The sequence below is a fragment of the Rattus norvegicus genome, chromosome 7, assembly GCF_021556685.1.
Source record: "Rattus norvegicus strain SHRSP/BbbUtx chromosome 7, alternate assembly SHRSP_T2T, whole genome shotgun sequence".
In the NCBI taxonomy this organism is placed as follows: domain Eukaryota; kingdom Metazoa; phylum Chordata; class Mammalia; order Rodentia; family Muridae; genus Rattus; species Rattus norvegicus.
In genome coordinates, this window is record NC_141540.1 from 68,247,959 (window position 1) to 68,264,597 (window position 16,639).

At 45.4% G+C, this 16,639-nt stretch overlaps 1 protein-coding gene across 2 annotated transcripts in view; it reads left to right on the plus strand.

Annotated features, from left to right (window-relative positions):
* Ppm1h (protein phosphatase, Mg2+/Mn2+ dependent, 1H) overlaps window positions 1-16,639 on the plus strand; it is a 264,454-nt gene that overhangs the window by 236,020 nt on the left and 11,795 nt on the right. For both annotated transcript variants that reach the window (XM_087557298.1, NM_001271079.2), the window contains exon 9: window positions 7,868-8,019. In XM_087557298.1, the coding sequence (XP_087413424.1) occupies window positions 7,868-8,019 (152 nt within the window). The remainder of the gene's footprint in view (window positions 1-7,867; window positions 8,020-16,639) is intronic.

Here is a 16,639-nt window from a genome sequence, read left to right on the forward strand (position 1 = left end):
GAACCTGGGCATCTTCAGCATTTCCCAGAGCTGATCAATATTTTGATCTCAGAATCTTGAAAACACTTCACATAAATATAGTTGTTTTTTTTCTAAATGGCAGACATAGGTTTAGGGCAACTTCGGAAATTGTAAGAAACCCTGCCTTCCATCCAAACTGGCATTTCTGTAGCAGTTTTTATGAAGTTAGTAACTCGCACATCAGTTTTAGAGTTAAATACTGTATGGCTGTGCAACCCATAGACGCAGTGGTTTGACATTTACATGCTGAGGGATGACAGAACAAAAATACCGAAAGGTTTGTTTTCTATGATTAAGCCATCATGTTTCTATGAGAGAAGATGTCGTATGCACAGCTAACACAAACCCTGAGTTCACACACACAGCAGCTTTAACCTGAGCTGTGGTGTGTCAGGCATACTGGTGGGTGTGTATGGCGTGTTGGAATGTCCTAAGAGCGCATGCTGTATGTTTAGAACCTCGGCTGCAGTGGAGTCACAGGATACAGCAGGGAGTAAGTGCTATGCAAAGCAACTTGGATTGATTACAGATCAAATTTTGGATTAAATTTAGATTGCTGTGCATGCACAAACTTTTTATTGTTCCCAGATTTTTCAACAACTTCTGTTGAAGAAGCATTGCGTTGAGTCTAGGGTGGACTAGAAATTCTCATCCTTTAGATCTTTTTGAGGAGTCTCATTCTATGTGAGTCTAGAATTTATTGTGTAGCCTAGGCTAGCCCCATCTAGCCATCCCCCCCTACTTCAGAATCACAGGTGCTAGCATTACAAGCCTGAGCCAGCACACCTGGCTCTTTGTGGAGAATTCTGAGAACCATCATCCTACACCATTCCTGACTGTGCTTAAGGAACTTGGCCTTATAATCTCAGTGTGGGCCTGGCGTATTAACATCACCACTCTCTAACCCTAGAGAATGAGTCCTTCCTTTGATGTACGGGGCTGGGCTACGATGGACCCTATTTTCCACTTCACCACAAACCTGCCGAACCCTGGATTTCTTGCGATGAGGTGAATAGGACTGAGTTTGCTCTGCAAGTGACCCACAGTTTGCCTCTGGTGGTTTTCCTCTCCAGAGGTCACATGCACTGTGAATCCTGTACTTGATCTCTTGCTCATGTGAGGCTTCTGAAACCTACCCTTTGTCAAGAATCTTATGATACAGTGAGCCACTGTGGTTCCGTTAGCTCCCGTAACCGGAAGAAACAGCCATTGGCTCCTGTAACGGGAAGCAGTATCCACAATCATTTCACTGCTTACACATCAGGTTATCATAGTACCCTCCCCTTAACCGGATCATTTTGAGGCTCATACAGGACACTATTAACACTTAAGCTAGAAAGCAGGGTGTGGTAGTTCATGCCTTTAATCCCAGCCCTGGTGAGGTAGGGGTAGGAGGACCTCTTTAAGTTTGAGTGAGTCTTCACAGCAAGTTCCAGGACAGCTGGGAAATATGTGCACACAAAGAAAACTACTGCGTGCAAACTGGTCACTCTTATTTATACCCTAAACCCTGAATTGACAGCTCGTCCTGTCTATGTAGCACCCTGATGCTCACAGGCTCGAGTTTCTTTGTGCCCTTTTTCCAGTTAAGGGCCTGTTAGTGAAGTTGAACTTTTCCTCGAATGATGACTGGTATAGATACCATCCAATTTGTTGTTTAACTCATTAAACAAGGGATTACACTGAACGATGAACCAGCTGTTGGATGCTCACAGAAAAGAGGTGTAGCATGGCCATGTCTGAGCCCATACATGTACTTTCTCCCCAGAGCTTGGTTGGCTATGAGGTGCCAGGCTTCATGTGGAGAACATGGAAGCCCTGTGTTCTCGGCATTGGCCACACTTTGGTCTGTACTCAATACTACCAGATATCTGAGCTGATTTCGAAGCGTTGGAGGGCTGTTAAGCCTTACCTGCTCTCTAAAAGTCAAACTTTATTTTGTCTGAGGACTTCAGAAGAAGAAACAAAATGCCTCTAGAATATCTGTGGTACAATTCAAGTATGATACTATCTGTGTGTGTGTGTATACATATACATACATATATATATATACACATACATATATATATACATATATATATACACATACATATATATACACATACATATATATATACATATATAAATACACACACACACACATATATATATATATATATATATATATATATATATATATATATATATCCAGCTCCTTTGGGGTGGTTTGAGCAGCCAACGTGTTTGTGACACTCAAGTGAGTCAAGTGTCACTGGACTTGTTTTAGCAATGCCCTGAGGTCTTATGACTAGTCACATCAACGGTTTAACTCATCCTGAAATGAAAGATTTAGAAAATGTCGTGTCACCCCACCCTTCATCTCAGAAAGAGAGACACTGAAGGCTGCCCACCCTCTCTCACACCCAGGCTTTGGCCCTCCCTTTTCCTCCCCAGGTGAAAGACTAACAGAGTCCAGCTTCCCCTCTCCAGACCCCTTTTGGGGGTGTGAATGACCCTTCCATGGGGATCACCTAAGAGCATCAGAAGACACAGATATTTACATTACGATTCCTAACAGCAGCAAGGTTACAGTTATGAAGTAGCAACAAAGTGGTTTTGTGGTTGGGGGGGGTGTCACCACAATATGTGGAACTGTATTAAAGGTTCACAGTGTTAGGAAAGTTGAGAGCCACTGCTATAGAGAATTTAGATGCCATCCTGGTGTCACGATGCAATGTCAGTCTTAAGACAATGTATTTGATCCAAACAATCACAGGGAGAAGAGCTGGTGGGCTCCTTCTGGCACAGGCACTGTGTACATTCTAGTTTTGGATTGACCAGAGAGATGAGTCTTCATGAGGCTTTTATTTCCCACCACCCCTCTGTGGTCTTCATCTTGCAAACTACCTCTGGCTCTCCTGCCAATGACACTACTGGAAGTCCTAATCACAGTTGTAGTAAATGAGACTTTTGGAATGGGACCCCAGGTTCAGCGTATTCTTGGTGTCACTGCTCTGAGAGCAGAGCCATCTGAGAGCAGAGCTGTGATGGTCATCTACTCAGCTCCCTTCCCCTGATCTTCATAAGGGCTGCATGAGAAGACTGGAGCAAACACAACATGATTTCCCTTGAATGCTCTTCATGTTAAAAAAAAAAAACAACCAATCTCAGAGCTCAGTTGGGGGAGTGCTGGCCTGGCTAGCACAGGGCCCTGGGCTCAATCCCCAGTATAGCAGCACTGGGCAAAACCAGGCATGGTGGCGCACACCTGTGTTCCCAGCACTTACCCAGAGGTGGAGGCAGGAATGCAAGCTTGAAGTCATCCTCAACTACACAGTGAGTTGGAGGCCAGCTGCGGCTACAGGAGACCTATATCGAATACATAAATAAGTCCCAAAGACTCACTAGGTACAGCAGCCTGAAGCTGTGCATCCCCTTTCTCTGTTCCATGAGCCACGTGGAGCTGCAGGAACTTGTCACTGCCCTACCCTGAGTACTCAAGAGGAGAAAAGGGCTTGACAAGTTGACTGAGATGATAAAGTCATAAAAGCTATGAAGGTGCTGGGGTGCGACGCCTCACACCTCTCATCCCAGCACAAAAGCTGTAAAGGTATCCCGGGGAAGCAAAGGATCGCTGACAAGTGGGGAAAGGGGGAGCTCATGCACACGAGTGCTGCAGTAGTAGCCTATGGCCAAGCACTAAATGGAAGCGCTGTGTTGAAGAGCCACAGGCTCCTGTGTCAGGTGGATATCACTGATGACAATGTGGACGACACTAAATGCTGGGAAGCTGGAGCTCTGTGAGCTGCCAGCTCTTGGCTCATCCAGGGCATGTTAGCCAAGGCTAACTTGTCTTCCCACTCATTCTGCTGACCCTGCACAGAGTGTGTTCCTTGAGTATAAGAGAGGAAAGGCAAGAGTTGACCTCTGCTTAAAGAGCTTGTTGCATTTTGGTGACTGGGCCTGTCAGCATTAGCAAGCTACACCCGATGGATCACACTATGAAATTAGTGTCTTAGGAATGGGTCTCTAGTTGTTTCTTTTAACCTCCCTAGGGTATAGCACATAGTGAGTGTTCAGTATGTAAGTCATCAAGGCACAGGACTCTATAAACTCTGTCTAGTGACAGCAGATACCCAAAGGTACCAGTAGTCAGGAGGTAACTAGTAATGATCCCTCAGCTGTCTACATAACCGATGGCCTTTGGCTTGGTTGACCTGGAATTGCTTTACTTGATAATGGTGTATTTTGAATTTTGATCTCTGGCCTGGCTAATAGGATGCAGCATAATATGGGAATACTCTCTCCCAGTGCCGGGCAGTGGCACTGGGGCACAGTGTCCGGTCAGCCAGTCTCAGGAGCATTGCTCAACTGTGATGTGTGTTATCTGCACTAAATGCATTCTCAGCTTACCATATCTTCAATCTAATAATGAGTCGATCAGGACATAACCCCTTAGAAAGTCAAAGAACATCTGCGGATTCCAACTTAATGCAAGAGTCTCAAGGCTGCTAGTGGCCCCTTCCTCCCTTCTTGGTAGATTGGAACAAGGAGAGGCAGGAGTGCTCACCATGTTTTCTAGCCTCTTTCCTACAAGCACCTCTCCCACACGCACTTTACATTACAGCTCACCCCTCAGGCTCCTGCAGCAACACTTTTCCAGATGTCTTAGTACTATAGCGCCTCAGAGCCCACTAGATTCATATGAGGCTTCCAGGAACATTAAAAGCTATTGCAGGGAATGAAGGGAGGAACCTTGGGAGGGGAGGGTTTCTGGTTGAAGAAGGCCAGCAGCCACTTCAGGAAGTAAATGCAAGTCTGCAGCAAGCGCTGAGATCCACTGAAGCCCTGGTTACCAGCGAGGATGAGCACAGAAGTGGGCGGCTCACACGCCAGTCCAATTTCTCTGAAAGCATTTTTCGAAGAGCATTCTGCATCATAGGTTAATGTACAAGACTGGAGCTGTAAGTGGAAAGTTGGCAAAGTCCTCTGGAAATTGGCCGGGGGGCAGGAAACAAAGGATAGCAGTAAAAACCTAAAAGGCTGTTAATTGAGGAATGCCCCAGGAATGGGGTTGCTACTGGCTTTGTATTCCCTGCATAAAAATTATGTGGAAAACGGTATTGAAAGGGATGTTCGTGCTGGCTATTGAAACCAGACTAGGGAGCTGCAAATAGAAAAGCAAAGAGAATCGAAGATTCTAATTATTGATGGGCTTGAAGAGCAGCGTTGTCAGCCGTGTTTGGCATGAACCCACGTGGTTCCGTCGGCCAGATTTCCTACTACTGGGTAGACTGACTTCAGACTGAAGAAGTCAATCTGGCATTTTTTGAATCAGCAGGAAGCAGTTTGAAGCTTTGTGGGTACCCTGTTCACAGGGCAGATGTGGAGACTGGGTATTATCTTCAATCCTGGAAACATCTGTTTTAGGAAGGGCCAAAAGGCAGATGGAAACGCCTCTTAACTACAGATGTAAGACGGAGCCACTGATGCTCTCCACCTCCCTCTCCTCACTATTTCCTGGTCAGTGGAGCTCAGATTATCACCGTGGCTTATTGCTGGAAGCTATTCAGCTCTCATTTAACACATCATAAAATTAACATGGTGAGGTAGAACTCAGAGTTGGGAGCCCAGGAGTGACATTCATGGTCCTTTCCATGGTCTTAGGAAACTAATTGTGTCTGACATCACCGATTCTAGAGAGCGTTTGATTTCCAGGCTCAGCAGGACTCCTGTACCCTTACTCCTCAATGTATGGTCCAAGTATTTGCATCTCTGACATCACCTGGAGAACTGCAGCTCTCATGCCCTAACCCAGAATTTAAGAAGCATCTGTGAATGCTCAAGTTTCTCTGGGTGACTGGTCCACACACTAACGTTTGAGGAATGATATGCTCTATATATGAATTCCAATATGAACTCCATATAGGAATGTTGGAGCTCCATATGCTCCAACAGACCCAGCAACCACAGAAAATAAAGCAAAGTTGGTTGTCTCCCATCAAGGGAAAATAAAACATGAACCACTCAAACTCTGAAAACTCAAGTTCTAAGCTTTTAGCTTCATGGACTCCACTTCCACTGGCTTGGAAAGTTTGCGCCTTCTCCAGAATGTCAGCTCAGTCCTAAGCAAGCAGACCTTTCAAGAAAAACCTATTTAAAAGCAGAAAGAGTATGCTTCTGCGTGTTCTTACCCTGCTGGGGCCTCATGTGCTGGGCTGTTAGCTAATTGTTACTGTCTTCTGGACCATAGAGCTGGCCCCTGTGGCTGCTTTGCATTTGGGTTCATTTATCACAGTGAAGCATACTTTAGGGTTCAGATACCCCCACCAAGCTGGCTGCTAACCCATAGAACCAATCCCTTAAAGGGTGTCACTGACCTAGACAAACTGGTTGTTCGGGAACAAAGACTGAATTTGAGCCATCTGGTAGACCTCTGAGAAGCCCGTGGTATGTGCCTAAGATGGCCAGAAGACACTAGTGTCACAGGTATGAAGGAACACCAGTATATGCCACATTCTCTTTTCCTCTTCCCACGCCTACCCCCATGATTTCTCCAGCCATGCAGGGTAGAGGAGCTGATAGAGGGGAAGCTGATGTTTGTCCTCAGTCATGAGTTGGGCTGATTCTGCAGCATCAGGAAGGAATACTGACAAAATCTTCAAACTCCTCTTTGTTCCTCCCCACACTCACCAGCCCTGTCCAAGTAGCATAGAGTTGTGACATCTTTCTAGTTTTCCAGAGATGCTCTGTCCTTTGTAAAGAGTTTATTAGACAATGTTGAATATGAGAGATTGTGTGAAACCTGTCCGATGGCTTGCTTTGGAAGTGTAGCATGGGCTTTTGCCCTTTGTGATGTGCTCAGATTGGGGGTTCATCAAACCCAAGTGTAGTATCAGACCCTCACCCATTCCTGGGGGAGGGAGGACTATTCTGGCCCCTTTAGCCTTAGAGGAACCAGTCAAGAAGGAGTCCAAATGAGTGCATTAAATAACTATGTCTCCTTAGTCCTTGACAAATATATGTGATGGAGCCATTTCTTAAAATCACAAATGGACTTCATCTCCCCTATGGACTTCATTGGAAGAATCTATTTTTTTTTCTATTTATAGCACTTGGGAAAAGGATAGGCTCTTAATATTTAGAGAGGAAGATGAGCAGGCCAGCCTCATGCTCATCCTGACTCACACGATGTCTACGTGTAAGTCATCCCTTCTGCTGTATCTCAAGCATTACCTTCTCAACTCAAATCTTTCACATCAATCATTCACCCCTTCCTGGGTTCATTCCCAGTTGTGACTGGGCTTAATTGTCTGTAAGCAAGCTTTGGAAAGAGGCTAACCCACTCCACAGAGCTTGCTATGGAATTGCATACCTTATAGTGCATCCTAAGAATCAGAAGCCACTTGGTTAGAGACAGAAAACAGCATCACACTCACACACACTCACACACACACTCACACACACTCACACACACTCACACACACACTCACACACACTCACACACACTCACACACACTCACACACTCACACACACTCACACACTCACACACACTCTCACACACACACTCACACACACTCACACACACTCACACACACTCACACACACACTCACACACACTCACACACTCTCACACACACTCACACACACTCACACACACTCACACACTCACACACACTCACACACACTCACACACTCACACACACACACTCACACACACACTCACACACTCACACACACACTCACACACTCACACACACTCACACACACACTCACACACTCACACACACTCACACACACACTCACCCACACACACACCCCTCTGCTTCTGTGTCTCACCTTGTGGCACCACCCTCTTCTTTTCAGGTCAGAGTCTACGATCTCTCCAAATACGAGCACGGAGCGGATGACGTGCTGATCCTGGCTACTGATGGACTCTGGGATGTCTTATCAAATGAAGAAGTAGCGGAAGCAATCACTCAGTTTCTTCCTAACTGTGATCCAGATGACCCTCACAGGTTTGTGCCTTCATAACCACAGGGTTAAGTCTCCTGGGGACTCATGACTTACAACAGAGGCTGTAAGGAATAGGTAAACCAAACCACCGAAGGGACTGCATATCTTATACTTTTGTGATCACATGAAAATCCTCCTTAAGGTGACTCAAGATACAGATGGCAAAGAACTTGATTTATTTAAAAATTACCAACAGGGGCTGAGCTAGAGTGCCTACCCATCATGCACAAGGCCCTGGGTGCAATCTCTAGCACTGGGCATTTTAGTACACGCCTATAAATAGCACTTGGGATGTGGAGCAAGGGGATCAGACGTTCAAGGGCATCCTCAGCTAAAGAGTCTGGAACCAGCCTAGACTGCATGAAACCCTATTTTAAAAAAAGCAACATTTTAACCTTTGGGGGATGGGGCAAGTAAGAGGATTGACACAGGTCCCAGTATGCAATGCTGGCTAGCCTAGATCTAACAAGATAGATCAGGGTATCCTCAAACTTGGAATGAGGATCCAGCCTCTGCCTCTGTAGTTCTGGGGTTGCAGTGTGAACCACCACAGCTTCCTTTGTTCTCATGGCCTCGCCTTAGATTAACCCTGCTGATGTGAATGATGATAGGCCCTCTCATGCATTGATCACCCATTGGGGTACCATTCTTTCAGTGACAGGAGAAGATTAGAGTTTTCTTTTGTATCACTACACCAGGGTAGATAGCCCTCTTGGCCTTAGGAAGCTCGAAGCCCTAGAGGAAAACAGCTCTAGAAGAAGAGAACTTCAGCTACTACCCCAAAAAATGATTCGTCATGGCCAGAAGCCAGCAGAGCGGCACAGTTAGAACTGAGCCAACAAGCACTCCCTTCCTGGATTTGTTAGCAAAAAGTATAAATATCTTAGCACCAGGATGTCAGAACATTTTTAAGAGCTTTGAAAACATGATCAAGACTGAGCTAAAAGGACTAGAGAGATGGCTCAGTGGTTAAGAGCACACTGGCTGCTCTTCTAAAGGTCCTGAGTTCAATTCCCAGCAACCACATGGTAGCTCACAACCATCTGTAATGGGATCTGATGCCCTCTTCTGGTATGTCTGAAGACAGTTACTTATATACATTAAATACATAAATCTTTAAAAAAAAAGAAAAGGTGTCACTCACTAAAGCATTTTTTAAAAAAGGTAGGTTTCTGAGTTTGAAGCCAGGCTGATTTGCACAACAGTTTCTAGACAGCCAAGGCTACACAGAGAAATCTTAAACAAAAAAAAAAAAAAAAAAAGAAAATAAAATCTGATCAAGAAGAAAAGACTATGCAGATTTTCAAAATATATAAACGAGGAGCTGTCAAGATACCTCAGGAGTTAAACTATAAATAATCATATTTTAATTTTTAAAAACTCGCTTTTATGTTTTGCTTGTCAGGTATATGTACCACATGCATTGGCTAGAAGGGGTCATTGGATCTCCTGCAACTAGAGATACAAATGATTGTGAGCCAACATGAGGGTTGTGGTAAATATTAACTAGGGGTGAATTTCTACCTCACCTTGGATCATTCATTTCCCAAATAAAAAACACAAAAGTTTTATATTTGTAATAAGCTTTAGATAGCACCAGAGCTAGGCAGATATCAACCCTCTGAGCTATTTTGTCTACTTTCCTGTCAACAACCCCGAGATAGGACTTGCCAGGTTCTGCTTGGGCTGCTCTTACTCTGATTGACCAATCTCTGAAGAAAATTCTGAAGGATGCACTACTCATAGAAGAGAAGGAAAAGACCCCAGATGAAAAACCAAAGAAAGCAAATGGATTAGCAGGCTGACATCTAAGGAAGTACATGGGGGAGCATAGCACATTCTCTACAGAAAACACTATAGTTAAGGTTGTTAGAACTAATTCACTCTCCACCTCAAATCACAGACAGAAGAATCACAAGTTCACAGACAGCCTGAGGTACATAGTCACAGTGATTCCATTCCCCAAGCAAACAGACAAACTCAATATCAGCAGAACAGTGTCTTAACTGGCAAAGGATAGTAATCACCTCTAATAGGCTGTGCTTTTGTTCTACTTAAGAACATGTTAAAAGTAACAGGGTAGAGAGATGGCTCCGTGGTTATGAGCAATGACTGCTCTTCCAGAGGTCCCGAGTTCAGTTCCCCAGCAAACACATGGTGGCTCATAACCATCTGTAATGGGATCCCATGCCCTCTTCTGGTGTGTCAGAAGACAGTGACATACATAAAATAAATAAATATTTTTTAGTGTATGTAGCATGTAAGCTTTAAATCAATGTAGCTAGCTATTACCTCACCTGATAGTGGGAAAGACCCACATGGAGTACAGCTGTATGTCTGAACTGCTTATAAACCAAGGAGAAAAATTATACTGAGACCTAGGAATGACCTGGGTTTGAGAAAGAGTGCCAACATATGGAAAGTGTAAAGGCTGAATTTTCTGGTTTATGAGCTAAGCATAAATCAGGGCTCTACTCACCTCTGATGTACCAGAAGTGACTACCTTCCTCCATGTTATGAGATAATTCTATATAGAGCTTCCCCTGTGTTCTAAGGATCCCCAATCATAACCTTCTGGCATTTTGACCACAGGGAAAAAAAAAAAAACAAAACCAAGAAACCAAAGTCTGAAAGAAACCTGTAACCTCAGAAAAAGATCTGTCTTGGTAGTTTCAACCTCCAGGCTCCATATAAACCTGTACAGAGGAATTCCTGTGGCTCCAAGGCTCTACAGAATGAGAGCCATGAGCTTATCTGTCAGAGCATACTCCTCCTGTGTGCTGCATGCAGTCCACAGTACCTCAATAACAGCATCCAGAGCCAGAAGTGAAAGAAGCAGAATAAATCCAAGGAAAGTCATGGAAGGAAAAGCAAGGCCAAAAGACAATGTGGATACCAAAAAAGATACATTATAAAGCCAAAAATGTGATACTTTGAAACAACCAACACATTAGAGAAACACAAGTGGAAACTGCCAGGGAATTGCACTTCCAACTCAAGTACCAGAAGTGGGGCAGTCACAGATGCTGTGTGATTTCTCTTAGAGGTGGAATTCCTCTTATTCCAGGTCTTAGAATCAGGCATAGAGTGAACGTTATGGTTGCCCAGGGTTGAAGGGAGGAAGAGTGGGGAGTTGCTGGTGATGAGCTACCCTTGGAAAAAGGAAGGAGTACAAGAGATTGAGGGTGGTGATAGCTGCACCAGGAAGGGAGTGCACTCACTGCCACAGAGGAGCACTTCGGATATAAACTTCCAATAGGTAGATACAGTCAGGGTTATCTTATGAATATTTATCACAGTAAAAAAAAATCTATTTTAAAGAGCAACTAAAAATTAGCAAAATCAATAAAGTTTCTGGAATATTAATAAGGATGGAATTCAAATAAATAATAGCAATTCAGGGTAGCAATAACTCAGATGCAGCCACAATTAAAATATAAAATATAAATTACCAACATTAGAACAACATAATAATATCATCTCAAACTGTATTGAATCTATACAGCACGTTTTAATTAAAAGGTCAATAGATTTTTTTAATTTTTTATGTGTGCATGTGGTACCCAAAGGTCACCAGATTCCCTGGGACTGGGATTACAGCCTGTGAGCTACCCTGTGGGTTCTGGGAATCGAGCTCCATTCTCTGCAAGAGCAGCAGGTGCCCTTGAACCACTGAGCCATCCCTCCAGCCCAATACATTTACGAAATGGAACTTGACAAGCTAATTCTAATGTAAATGTAGAAAAACAAAATTGCAGACATATTTTAACATTTATTTAGGCTGTACAGAGTAAGACAAAGCAAAGCCTAATTAACACAACAGGAAAATTAAAAATTGCCCCTTATCTCAAAAAATAAGACAAGAGTAAACCCCTGGCAAAGAAAGACTTAATACTAAAAAGCAAAAACAAATAAAATTTTTAGAAAACAACATAGGGGGCTGGAGAGATGGCTCAGAGGTTAAGAGCACTGACTGCTCTTCCAGAGGTCCTGAGTTCAATTCCCAGCAACCACATGGTGGCTCACAACCACCTATAGTAAAATCTTGGGTCCTCTTCTGGCATGCAGGTGTACATGCAGATATTCATATATTTTAAAAAAAAGAAAGAAGGAAGGAAGGAAGGATGGATGGATGGATGGACGGAAGGAAAGATAGAAGAGAAAGGAGGGAGGGAAGGAAGACAACAGAGAAGATTATCCTATGACCTTGGAGTTGGGGAGGATTTCTTAAAAAGTACAAATGGGTTTTTATTGTTTTTGTTTTGTTTTGTTTTTGTTTTTGTTTGTTTGTTAAGGCTAGAGAGATGGCTCCGCTTCCATTCACTTCTGTACCCTCCTTGTTAGTGTGTCCATTTGGGCTCTGAAGATTTTTAGAAAAGCCAGCTACCAGTTAGGAGTTACAAGGTATTCCATGCCTTTTACATTTCTCCTGCCTCTGGATTTATTTACTAGACCATCTCTGTCTATGGTCCACCATGAAGTTAAAACTTACAGACACCATGCGAGTGCCCAATCAGAGTGGTTGCCTGAGGTTCAGGAGAACTTACAGGGACAGCAATTAAAAATGGTCTGGATTGGTCTGGTTTGGTTTGGCTTTTAGTTTGCCTCTCAAAGAAATCGGCAAGTTAAGACCTGGCGATATCAGGGATAGGCAGGCAGAATGTGAAAGGGCAAGACAAAGTTTTCAAGTAGGAAGAGGCTGTCAGAGCTGGCGGGTGTAGCTAGTTGAGTGCTGCCTTGCATAAGGCCCTGGGCTCAATCCTCAGCACCCCATAACCTGGGTGTGATGGTGCACACCTGTTATCCTAACTGTTACACGTGCAGTCAGGAAGGTGAGTGCCAAGGTCATCTACAGAAAGTGTGAGGACAGCCCGGGCTACCAAATAAATGAGAGGAGAGAGGGACAGGGACAGGGACAGGGAGAGGGAGAGGAAAACACACACACACACACACACACACACACACACACACACACACACTTTGGGCTACGGATAAGAAAGAGTCTGGTTGGTCTTTATAAGAGAACACAGGGGTCAAGGGGATCAAGGGTTTCCACTCTGTGAGACGGTTCCCATTTGGATTCATTCATTTGGCAAGTACTCTGAGGTATCTATTGTGTGAGCCAAGGCCTGTCAGACACTGGAAATGAATCTGTGAGATACGTCAGACTCATCTCTGTCCTCTTACGGTCTGAGGTCCAGATGGGGTTAGGGAAGCAAGCGTCTAGTAACTACCACTTAAATGATGAAAGGGAGGACGTAGCCTGGAACAACGGATGTTTAAAATCTGAGGAACTAAATCCGCCTGAGGCAGGAAGCATAGTGGCAAAGTGGAGATGGGGGAGGAGCCCAGCAGTCAGTGTGTCTGGTTGCGCCAGCCTGGGAATGCCATCAAACAAGGCGGAGAGCCGGGCCTTCTGAGTTCACGGCATCAACGATGACACGATGACACGTGTGCTGTGTAAGAAGGGGAGCCTGGGGTCATAAAACGGAGCCTGTGCAATGGGCTCATTATTGAAGCATGCGCAGGGGACATTGTTGAGTAACCGGACTTGTGTGTGCCCTCATAATGGAAGCCGTGTTGGGCAATCAGGGAGACTTAATTTGTTTCGAGCTCTGGAATTCTGTAAAATGGCATTTTCTTCTCTTTCATGTGTGTGGCATTGTTGCACGTTAAGCTGTGCAATTTGGCAGGAGCCTAAGCCTGTCTCCTTGAGAAGCCCATGAACACCGAGTGCCCAGGCACACGTTTGGCTCGGAGCTCTGCTGTGAGGAAAGATAGAACCGGCAGAGGAAGTCGCCCTCAAAGATTCAGCCCAGGTCACAGTTCTGAAATGAGGAAAAGGCCCTAATTCCAGAGGCCCTGTTAACCTTTGCATTCCTTCCCCTGTCAGTGTAGAACCCCCAGGTTTGCCTGTGGAATCATGACTTGGGAGAAGTGAACCGAGGCTAAGCCCCAAGCTTGAGGGGGGCTGACCAAATGAGGCCAGCCTATTGTTTGACTCAAAATGGGAAAGGGAAGATACAGTCCCAGCGTGGGAAGCCTCAGAGACCAAAGAGGATAGATAGTATCTGTAGGCCTGTCTCACCCTGAGCTGTGAGCTGGCTTGCCCCCAGTGCTGCCTAGAGAGGAAACCAATTGAAAGAGCAGGGCCCAGGTTGACCAGTGATACACACGGATTTGTGGTTTCTTGATGGCAGTTTGTTTGTGTTGTGTGGGAGTTTTCTCTTTTTATTTTTCTTTTGTTTCTGAATGTTTCTCAACCAATTGGCAGCATTGTCTTCCCTGGATAACATCCTGCCCCCAAAGAGGAATGTAAAACAGCACCCCCTCCACATCTGAGGGACATAGTGGTTAGCATAAAGACCATCAGCATGTCGCTGACCCTCACACCTTCCTCTCACACAGGGAGTGGGTACAAATGTGCCCTGTGATCTGATAAACCTTGGCTTTCCCTCCTTTTGAACTGTCTCCTCAAAGGAATCAGAAAATTAGAAGACAGCTTTGTAGGGGAGCCAGAATCAGAGTGCAGTACAGTTTGGTCCTTCCCTTTTTATTGGAGTTTGCCCTGAAGTGCTGAGGAAGCGGGGAGGGGTGCTGGCAGTGACTCCTCTGAGGGGTCACCAGATGAACCTTTCGGAGGGAACACACCACGAAAACATTCTAGAGGGAGGTTGACAGAAGTCACAGGGTTTGGGATGCATGAACCCCTGCTCCTGTTAACTCTGGTCAGATCCTCTTTTAAAACTTAAAGACAGTATGCGGTTCAGAGGTTGAGGTAAAACATGTAGAGGTGACCATCTACTCTGCTAAGCTCGAGGTTTACTGGTGGGCTCCACCTCCCCGCCAGGGAGCCAGTGTCAGAACCGTCCATCCGTGAGGACGGCTATGTTTTTTCAGAAGGGAATAGATTGTTAGAACTACAGAAAGGGGGGTGGGCAGGCAGAGGCGAGAGAAACCAGAACCAAACCTCCAAGTGCTGAAGCAGAGCTTTGCAGGGTTTTGCTCTCCCCGTCAGTTCCCTACACCCATCTGTAGAAACCCTGGTTCTTCTACCTTGCTCCTAACTGCTCCCCGTTGCCCCTGCTGTGACACAAGGGCAGCACGTGCACTATGCGCCCAGAGTTCAATGGAGTCTCAAGGTTCCAGTGCACCAAAATCCCTCACTTTTTTGGTGTCTCTGCCTTCTGATTGTCTGTGGGCCTTGAGAAGGAAAGGGAAGGTAAAGGCAAAAACAAACGGAAAACAACCCATCAGTAGTACACTGCAGCCTTACAGGAGCTATTGAAGCCAGTTTGTACTGCCCTGGTAGTATCTAATTCATTTTGGCAAAAGACAAAGGTTTAAAGGTTTTGTTTCTTTTCTTCTTTGCCGTTTTTTTTAATTTCTGTTATTATTTTATTTTATTTTTGTGAGGGGGGATCTTCCTGTAAGTCAGTTGAAGTAATTTCTCAGCAGCACCATATGTCCTACAGAAGCCGTGCCTCGCATGCAAAAAGGAAGTGTTCCTCCCCCACTCCTCATCGCTTGCAGGTTTTAGGAACAAATCCGTGAGTGTTTGATCTGGTGTTTGTAGGCTAGATAAAAATCTGCATCCGTGTTCCCCGTACGCTGCTTAGCATACTCGGATCCGTGGGAATTTGGAAGCCAGCCTGAGACTCTGGCTGCAGCAGCCTCAGAACTGCACAGACGGCCGCCTCTCTCTGTGCTGTCACTGGGGCTGGCAAAGCAAAGCTGCCGGGGCACTTAGCTGTGTGGCCACCTCAGAGAATTTCAAAGAGCTCGCCAGGGAGGACCAAGAAGGAGCAGGGTTATTATCCCTCCTTGTATTGAAATGTTGGTTTGGGATTTGAAGGAAAATAAACATTCACCACTGAAGAAACCAAGGAGCCCAGGCACTGGCAGGGTCCTGAGAGGTACCCTAGTAATGGATTGCAGGGGGCAGGGGATCCTAACCCTTCCCACGGGGCGGGGTGCTCTCTCCACCCTGAAGCCTTCCTATGGTGCCTCGGGCTTCTTAGCCTAAGTGGGGTCCTTTGTACCCTAAACTGGTGTCAGAGCCCATGAGTAGCTTCTCGGCTTCAGGTTTTGGTCTGAGGGGCCGAGCTCCCATGGGTTCACCTAATGGATGTGCTTCCTCTCAAAACAAGACAAATGACTACTTTCTCAGCACAACAAAGGCCACCCTCCAAGCCATGGCGGGTTGGGGAAGGAGGCACTACCCATCACCATAGATCCCCACTGATGTTCCAGAGCTGGGGAGCTTTTCCTCCCTCTTAAATCTCAGAGACCTGCTCAGAATGCAAAGGGGGTTCCTTCTCCTCCCCCACATTGTCCTGCCAAGGGGGTGTCAGCCAGCAGATGGAGGTTGCCTTTTACATGCAAATGCTTGGAACCCATTAATCCCCCAGTTCTTGCCCACCTACCCTCCCTCTTAGAGGATCTTTTCTGCGCTAATGGAAGTTACCACCCAACTATAGCTTTTAATGGCTGTAAGGATGGTTAGCTGAGGCCTGGGGTTGACTTGTTTTTGACAGTCCTATGCTGATGCCAAGGTGGTCTCCTGGTCTTGTGGGAAACCGCCCGCTGTAAGAGGTGAATGACAAAATCTTGTGGGAAGGA